We start from the raw sequence: 10,000 nt of genomic DNA, 5'->3' as shown, positions 1-10,000 counted from the left end.
CTCCCAAGAACATGGAAATAAAACACATACTAAGGAACAAAAGCATATATTTCTCATGTAGAACAACAAGATATGTATTTAGATGTATAGACAGTAAAATGACAATTATACACCATGAAAACACTGTGACATGTAAAGCAGAAGAGTTAGGGAATACAACCGTATGCTTGGCTGAGCAAACAGAGGGCCTACAAGTGTAATAGGAATATGGGACTGATATGGTGGGTGTGGCTGGGGAAGGATTAGCAGACATAATGTACATCTTGTTAATAACTAAACAGATGTCATCTGATATATCCTGCCAGGTTTTATCAGCTCTACCATGATCATGTCCATTAGGCCTGAGCACACAAGATATGGTAAGCCATGATAGGGGCAAATATGACTTGAAAAGGTCAAAGTTTTGATCTTTTTGCTTATTTAACAGTCATTCAAAACTAAGACTTTTTTTCCTTATTATTTAGTTTTTTTTTTTTTTTCTTTATCATATATTGTGTGTATATTTCAATATGCTTTTTCGAGACAAAGTATCAGGGGTTATATGAATAGGGGATGACCTGTTTTATATATATTAGTTTGGGTCTGACCATTTTAATTACCACTCTATATGAGAAGATAAGACAAGAAAAAATTGAATAGATGACAGAAAATTGCACAGAAAGTGATAGTTAACCCATTGCCGATGGGACACCTAACAACCTAACTGGTTGTCAAGGCGGGTGGTCAACAATACTAGTGGCACCAGCTAAAAATTAGAGGGACGGGGAAAGGGTTTTCTCCGTGCTCTGGGTAGTGCAGTAAGCCCAAACAATATTTTTCCAATTAATAAATCATAAAATGTGAGTTTAGGCTTACTTTAGAACCCTGTCACTCTAGAGCTAATGTTGTTACAGCTATAATACTTCATGATTGCGTGCGTGCTTCAACTGTGAGCAGATCCCGATGCTGCATCATTTCCGCATTGACACCCGTCTCTTAGGCCTAATCGGTGCTAACATGCATGTCTTGACACCCGTACGCAATGGGTTAACTTAAAAAAAAAAAAAAACACTAAATAGATAAATCACCTCCCCATAAAAACTAGACTATAATTTATGAGAAGCTAGACATCATATTCTGTTGAAGGGAGAAAGGAAGATTAGGAGGGTGATGAGGGAGGGAAAAGGTTAGAAATGTTAGGAGGAAGAGGAAGAGGAATGTTATTAAACTCTACTAAGAGCTTATCTGTAATGATCTGGACATTGAAGTTTTTGAGTTTCTTAATGCTTTCTCACCTTTTTTGGTATCCTTTTAATAAAAAAAGATTGAACATTGTTTTGGAAGTGTCAGAATAAATACTTAACTGCAAAAATGTGCCAAAATTACAATTAAGGAAGGGAAAGAGCTGTATGGCAGTGGCATTCGACCCCACAAGACAAATCTAGTCCATTGCTAAATTTTTAAAAAATTGAACTTTTCTATCAGAGAACTGTACATGTGCCATAACCCCTAAAGGATGTGTTTACTATTTTTAGTCATGCTCAAACAAAGATATGGACAACCTGATCTGCTATTCTGCAGGAAGCCAAAAATAATTGTAATATTTCCAGGTCTTACAAAGTCAAGTTTTATCTGCAGATTCAAGAAATGCAACTCATCTCTTGTGTGAATTGAACTTGAGTAAATTAAATTGATTGTTTAGCGCATGGTTATAATGTTTATAACCATGACTTGATATGACTGACTGCTTGCAGTTACAAAGTGAAAAAAGATGACGTTTTAGACTCACTTGGCTAGTCATTTGTTTGCTGTGTAGTCACTTTTAGGAGCAAGTACAAACGCATTGGTCATATGATCATGTTTTAACCCGCTATGATTGAGTGGTTTTAGCTCCGCCTGAACATTTCACCTGGGTTTTTAAAAATTCAGAGGACTAATGCCGCAGGCTATTCATTTGCTGAGGTGGCGGCCAGCTGCTACACGCCCAATCACCCAGTAAGATGTCCAAATGAAAACCATGATGTAAATGTCACATGATTCATTGTTAAGGGGTTAAAGAAAGGGATTGTAAAGGTGAAGTATGAAGTCAATAGAAATCCACCATTTACTATTCCATACCACTTGCCTAAGAGATGATAGCAAAGTGCCCTAAGTGTTCCTTGGTGTTCATTCTATGCATAATGAATCCAGTAAGCCAAATGAAAGTAATTTGATTCCCTTGCTTCAAGTATTCATGATGGTGAATTTTAAGATTATATGTTTTATTTAGATAGTTGTTAACCCATTCACGCAGGGGCTTATATTTGCCTGATGCTGCTCCACCGGCTAGATAACAAGCGCGTGAGATCTCCCCTGATGTGGCTGTGCTGCGCCTCTCAGAGCACTTTTAGCCCACCCAGTTCAACGGGGGGATGATAGGAGGTTTTTGTATTCATTTACACTTTCTTAGCAACTGAAGAAAAATGCATCTATGCAAGTGGAATTCCTTTGAGAATATGACTATGTAACAATGTAATAGATGTATTGAAGGACAGATCATGACATCATCTGGGAGGAACAAAATATTCCCATGACATGATATCACATTTTTAGGTGCGAATGGTTTAACTGTTCTTGTGTTTGTAAAGAATCCCATGCTATTTCATACTCCTCATGTACTGGGATGGGGTTAGGGTAACCTTGATATAGCTTTTCCTATTACTTCAATAGAATTGGAAGCTCTTTTTATGCTTATTGGTCATAGTCTTTGTATTTCTTATTTGTTGTGCCCACAATTATGGCATGTGTACCGTTCTGCTTTAATTGATGTAGATTTCTTTTTGCATGTTATGAATCCTCTTAGCCTGTATTCACAAAAGGTCATAGAATGCAAAATTTACTTTTAACCCTATGACGACGGTGCATCACACTCGTGTGACACAGCCAAACTCCTGATGCCAGGGCGTCATGCCAGTGTGACGATTACAATGCAATATAGCAATCACCCGGCATAGGGGTCTTCGCGTAGCGAGTGCTCCATCGGGAAAGGGTTAAAAGAAAAAAAAAATCTTTGAAAAAATGTCTTAAACCCATTTATGACAGATGGTTTGATATTATTTCATTGGAATATTTTCAACATGTTGGATCATGTACTAAGTAATAAATAATAAGGTTTCACTGTATGTACACATTGTAGATTGTTATGATTATATATGCACAATGTAGTTGGATTTGTATATAAACCTTTGGAATTTAAAAAATACAAAACCTCATTTTGTAACCCCTTTGAATAGGGTAGGTACAATTCACTATGAGAGGCTCAGTGCAGCTTTGTGCCTTGAGAGATCTCACAGCGGAAAGGTCTGTGCACTTGCTATTTTCTTTGAGGGAGCACCAGACTTCCATCTGTGACTTTCCCTGACAGGCTGCAGGTGTCCCACATACATAATTATTGTCTTTAAAGTGTTCGTAATGAGACGAATGCAAATGATAAGGCTAGTGGTAGATAATTGTGACCAACACTGAATGTATATCACAGTGCTGTTGTTGTTTTTTTTTGAGTCATTTAACTAATTTTTTATGTAATATTCAATTCAAGAAGTACAAATGGCATGGTTCGTCTACTCAACTGATGCCATGACAACAAATGTAGAAGGTGCCATGTTTATGTGTAAAAGAAATTAAGTGTGTTATTTTATAGTTGTTATATGTATAAGATTGGTTGCTTAGTCTTATTGCAATGAATCATCATGAAAGGATGTATTACCATGTTAATGTCAGGTAAAGCTAAAAGCCTTATTTTTAGATGTGGCAACAGCTTGAGTCATAGACAAAATTGCTAAGAACATTATTAGACAAATTAGGCCTATTGGAAAATCTTAAGAGTCAAAGACTTTTTAGGGCAATTCTTCAATTTGTTAAAGAAAACTCTATGATCTTTTGTGAATACTAGCCAGGCCTTAATTTATTTAGAAGTTTCTTATTAGTCAATATCCTACATATACTAAACTTAAGAAGTAAGGCCTTTGATGACCGTTATGCAATATGCTTAACTAAAATGCTCGTAACTTTAGGTGTCCTGTTAGACAAAGCTGTTGCACTACTATTTTACTCTGTTTTTTGTGCTTCCTAATGTTCAGTTTGGTTGAGGTGCATTTAGTTATTATCAGGAAATTAACTTGTATTATGAAACTGCTTTAGCTAAAATGTATGACCTGTTTTTCATTACTTTAAAACTTAGGGAGTATTGAGTGATATCAAGCAATTTTAGGGATTTGAGAATAAATTATTTACAGAAGAAACATAAAAGAAAGTGAAAAATTAACCTCTCAAGACAAATAAGTAATTGAAGATGTTATTAGAGGAACTAATTCAAATCTTCCTTGCAGAGGCTGTAGAGTCAGTGCGACGCAGCGGTGAGGCAGGAGTGCAGGCAGGTTATCAGCGGCGCACACGAGAGGTGCTAAACTGGGCCCGCAGGAGGAGACACATTCGCCGTGAGGAGTTGATAGCATTTTTAGCTGGCAAGACGGCACCACCCAGAACGACCCACCTCAGGTTTGTTCTTTTGCTGTTTCTGTGTGAGATTATTGTACTAGCTTTGTACCTTGGGTGGATAAGGGAATTATTTGGAGATTGATTTTGTTTGTATTTTAGTATTGTGTACAACATAGACTGATGGTTTTGTCAGAGACTTTTGTCGTGCATTTTAGGAGATTGTTCAGAGACATGAATGTCCCTTCAGTTCTTGTACAGAATTATGCCAGCATTTAGATATTTAGATTTAAAAAAAAAATAATAAATAAATAAATTATGAAATAGTATGTATTATCAATTTGGGAGCTGCAGTTTGGAAACCATAACCAGATGGAAAGTTCAAATTGGATATAAGATATAAGATTGTAATATTCATGTTAGATATACAGCCATTTCTTCATCACACATTCTAGGTGAGCTCCAGACTATCTGTGCTCTGGGTCTGCAGTGGTTCCCTGCCTCAGAAGTTTTTTTTAGGTTGTTTAATTTGATCTCTGAGCTCTCTTTCAAAGTTGACAACCATGGATAAATCAGGGCAGTGGTTCCCAAACTTCAGTATAGTCACCCTAAAATCCTGTTGACCATTATGTGGTCCCCTCTTCTTTGACTGCTCCCTATTCCACATGAGTTTACTATTTCCTGAATTAGGATTGAAATTAAGTCAATTTAAGTTGCAGGTATGAGTAATTTCTTGCATCTAGAGATTTTATTTTAGTATGGTATCTAGTTTGTGAACCACTGAAACAGAGATTTACCAGTTGCCTGATACTTGTAGATGATACATATAAACAAGTAGATTTGTGCATTTGGTATTGAAATAATATCAAAAGGTATTAATTATGGTAGTTCTGACTATTTACATACCATTAAGGAAATATTAACCCACTCACAACAGGGGCTTTCGAACGCTTAGGCCTAAATCAATTAAATGGCTGGCACCATATTGTGCCGCCCGGCCACCGGGGTTTTGAATGAGTGTACCACCCATCCAGAGAGGGTTAATAATGCTTTAGGAGATCAGCATTTGTTACCAAAATTACCACCATGGCCTGTGCTTGTAATGATGAATTATTGACCCAGAAAATATTACATTTAGTTGAATGAAAAGACAAAGCTACTAGATTACTTTGGTTTTTATTTTCACAGGAGATTAAAAGACACATATTAAGAATATATGTGTCTGCTGATGTACACATTATTTTAATATTGTTTAATAATAGAAACTCTCCTAAACTTCATCATTTAAAGTGTTATTAGAAAGTTGGCTATATCCGTCTGTGGGGTATGGTGACTGCAGCACACCATAAAATTTAACAGCCAACTCTTAAGGATTTATTTTCTATAGGTTGACATTGTACACTGGTTTGGCTGTATGAATAGTATATTGTGAATTGTAGTATTATGTAATTGAGGACACTAATATCTCTTTTAAACCATTGCACAAATAATATATATGTTCCAAACATTTTTGTGCCATGTCAAAATGCTTATCTCACAATATCTTTCCAGAGGTTCTCCCCGCACCCGCATATCACTGGAACGCATGAGCCCACGCCTGCCCAGCCCTCACCACCACAGCCACGTACACGCCCACACACACAACCCAGAGCCAGACCTCAACACCTTCAAAGAAGCCCTGGGGATCTCAGGTGTGTACTTTGGCTTGTTTTGTTTTGTGGAGACTTGAGTCAGCTTGTTAGTTTACTTTGATTTTGTAGGGAAAGTAACAAGTGGTGTATTTTATCTTTAGTTGTTTTAGAAAGATTGATAGAAATTTAGGTAGATTGGTATATATATAGATACATACACATACATAAGCTTACATACGTGCACTAACGTTAAGCTTGTCTTCCTGCAGGTCAACCAAGTATAAATGTACGTCCATCTCCAGTAGGGTCGCCCACCCTCTCCTCCCGCCGGCGGAATTCAACACACTTGCCTGAACTCCAGGCTTTCATATGTGATGAATTTGCAAGAAATAAGCGGCCAGCACCCTCATCCTCCCCCACCCATGACGTCACCATGGATTCACCTCAGCACAAACGCTCTCGCTTTACCTAAAGACATTAGTTAGATTTTTTTTTTATTGTAATTACTATTTTGTTTTTTTTTATTATTTATTTTGTTTCTTTTTATTTGATTTTTTATTGTCTTTTTATTTTTTATTTTTTGATAACCTCTTTCACTGTGCCTAAAGGTTGGATTTTTCAGTGGGGAAGTTCTCAATATAATTTGAAGTTGCGAATTATAGAAGGTAAAACTGATTTTTAAGAAAATCAGAATTGTTTTTTTCATTCATTCTTTCTTTTTTTCCTTCTATTTTTCTTACCAGACAGTATAATTATGTAAGGACCATTAATGGCCCTATTTTGTAGGTCTTACAGTAGGTAGTGTACCTTGAAAGAATTTATTGGGTACACTATTGTGGGCCAAGTTTGATTTTGTTCATACAGATATAGGAATCTAGAAATGTGAAATTTTAACCATGTTCTACATTACTCAAAGACATGAGTTCTAATAAGCCATGAATTCCCTGTTTCTTCCTCTTTTTCTTCCTCCTTCACTGTCTTTTCTTTCTTCCTCCTCCTCTTCTTCCTCCTCCTCTTCCTCCTCCTCCTCTTCCTCCTCCTTCTCTTCCTCCTCTTCCTCCTCTTCCACTTCCACTTCCTCCTCTTCCTCTTCCACTTCCTCTTCATCTTCCCTCCCCTTCTGTAGAATGTCAATGGATAACTCTAATGCTCTTCAGCTTGAGACAGACATGATGCATAGACCCATGAGTCATGTCATTGTGCCTATTCCTTTGTAAATACTTGTAAAAAAAATAAACATTTTGAGAGGTCGTATCCTCAGATATCCTCAGAGGTAATGGGGCCTCATGAGAATATGATGAGAGCACAAAAGTTCACTTGTAGAGAAAATAGTGGCTTTACAGAAAAAAAAGTTTATTGGATGTGTATTAAAAGGATACACAGATTGTTATTGTAAGGTATGGATGAGAAAAATGTATGGAAATATTCAGGTTACAAATTGCAACAGTCAAATTCATTCTAATTCACACTTCTGAGCACTTTAACTGAATGAGGCTAGAGTACACACACATTATCAGGCAGGTTATATTAGCTTGTCTTTAAGTGTACGGAATTGACATTACTTGGTAGTTGAAAACTGCAATATTTATCTTTAGATTTTGTTATAGTGTTTATGATTGTGGTTATTACATGTAATGTCCTGGACTCCTTCAGTTAATGCGTTTAGGGATTCCCTTCCCCCTCTTTTATCTGTTTCTTTTTTTTTATCTTTGGTATTATGATATTTTTTTTATTTTTATTTTTTCTTAGGTAATCTCTTCATTAAAAACCTGTCTAGTGAAAGTATGTTTGATAAAAAGAAGCAACTTGAGAGGCCAGCAGTTTCATGCTATTTGATTAAAGGAATGGGGTAGCGGACACACACAACATTGAAAATGACAGTTAAAGTTACAGAACAAATACAAACCCACAGCTGGCTCCTTTCAGCCAGTGATAAGAAATCTCTCAAAGGTCTCGAAAAGTAGAGGAGCAAACAACGTGATACCTCTTTTTAATATACATTATGTATGGATAATATAAAGAAGTTAGTATTTAAGGTGTTTTCAGTGATGCACTTTGTATGCAAAACTAGTCCCATACAGGCGTTTTGCTTACCCTGTACATGCTTCCAGTTTTCTTGCCTAGGCCCTCAAGAAACTGTCCCTTTTCACTTGGCTTTGTAACTTACAATTCATTGTACTTTGTGACTTGTTATTATAAATAATGGTCCAGAATTGTTAATAAATAAAATTTCTAATGTGGTTCCTAATGCCTGGATTTTTTTTTTTTTTTTTTTTTTTTTTTTTTTTTCTTTAGTGATAGATAACATTTTTATATGATTATTTTGGTTGATATATATATTTTTTTCATGTAGTAAATTAGGCCTTGTATATGCTAAAAGGAAGAAAAATCTTGCACAACCAGTTAAAAACTAAAATACATCATCATTATGAATATCTCTTTTTTTATGTTTGAGAGAGAGATACTGTGTCATGGTTTGCAAAAGTCCTGAAGACATCATGAGTCAAAAGGGATGTCCATTTCAATGGTTAGGAGGTACGGAACCAAGTTGGGCTTCTACAGTGAAACATAGCTTAAGCTCATAACAACGTCGTAAACACTGCTGCACTAGATAATTAGAGAGGACATTATCTTGTCCATATTACCAGGTTATTAACTAACTTTAATCAAATGGAACTTTATTAAAGAACTTTAGATGGAGAAACGGTCATTGATTATAGGGAAAACTTTTCAAGAAAAAAAGAAAGAAAGCAAAATTACTTAACATACCCACATGATTGGAAATGCCATGCAAGCCTATCATCCAGCAGCTTTGACGGACAAACATGTTGGAATGGCCATGCCTTTAGCCGAGCAAAGTTACCAGACAATGGTAGTGCCTCTCTCAACCATCTACTGGCCAGTCAATGGACGTCTGGACACTCATCAGCTGGTCAGGTGGAGTCGGTCGCAGATATGCTCAACAGACATACCTGATCATGTGGACGTGGCTGTAGGGATGAAAGTGATTATCAAGAGAATTGTCTTTTATTTATGGCTATATTGATAGGGTTTAAGATAACAGCAGCAACAACAAAAGTCTAATTATATAAGCAACTTGGCATCTCCTCATCAGTGCTGGAGTAGACATCTTTGCAAAGTATGAGAAAAGGTAGTGCAACTTTGAATGCTTCATTTTTATTTTATCATTATTTCTGTTCATGTTTGATATTACCCCCACTGCAAGTGCATCACATTGTAATATATTCAGTTGACGTGTACATAGGTTTTATTTTTATGTACTTGATTTTTTTTTCTCCTCTTCCCTTTCTTTTTTTATTTATTTATTTTTTTTGATCCCCACCTCTTTTCCTTCCTCTCTTAAACTTTCAATTGATTGTGCCATGTTTAGATCTCCAAATTTCTTTTCTCTTATTCCTTTCTCTCTTTTTTTTCATATATATATTTATATATATATATGAATATATATATACATATATATACATTCAAGACAAAAGGTTGGTCAGTTTATAGGGGGGGAATAGAAATGCAATGTGTGTAGATCTTGTGCATTTGTCACAGTGTGCATTTATATAGAGAGAGGCAGTGCAAAAAGAAAAGAAACATTCGTCTAATTTCTTCCTCTCTTTCAAAGTCACTCGCTTCTTTCCTTGAAGAAAGACAATTTGAATTGTTTTAGGGCAGGATCATAGTCAAGGTATCATGTTCATTCTTATGCATCAAAATTTTTTTGGGAAAAAAAAATATATATATATGATAAAAACAAGAAAGTGGCAGCTACAACCCCGTGAATGTTCAACTCCCCCTTTTTTTTTGTTAACCACTTAAAAGACACATGCGAAAAAGAAGAAAGAAAGAATGTTAACTATTTAAGCAAAGTTAGAGCAAAAAGCAACCCTGTCTTGCTATGTGCTAGG

The 10,000-nt window shown here is 35.9% G+C and overlaps 1 protein-coding gene across 1 annotated transcript in view; it reads left to right on the top strand.

The window, feature by feature from the left end:
• LOC122262707 (HUWE1-associated protein modifying stress responses) overlaps window positions 1-10,000 on the top strand; it is a 23,460-nt gene that overhangs the window by 13,322 nt on the left and 138 nt on the right. The window contains exons 3-5 of the mRNA XM_043030817.2: window positions 4,347-4,515; window positions 6,004-6,143; window positions 6,353-10,000. The exon at window positions 6,353-10,000 is cut by the window's right edge and continues 138 nt beyond it. Of these exons, the coding sequence (XP_042886751.1) occupies window positions 4,347-4,515; window positions 6,004-6,143; window positions 6,353-6,555 (512 nt within the window). The 3' untranslated portion in view covers window positions 6,556-10,000. The remainder of the gene's footprint in view (window positions 1-4,346; window positions 4,516-6,003; window positions 6,144-6,352) is intronic.

Source organism: Penaeus japonicus, unplaced genomic scaffold (genome assembly GCF_977035675.1).
Source record: "Penaeus japonicus unplaced genomic scaffold, GWHDUDI00000001_assembly GWHDUDI00000022, whole genome shotgun sequence".
Taxonomy (NCBI): Eukaryota; Metazoa; Arthropoda; class Malacostraca; order Decapoda; family Penaeidae; genus Penaeus; species Penaeus japonicus.
This window is presented reverse-complemented; position numbering and strand designations above follow the sequence as displayed.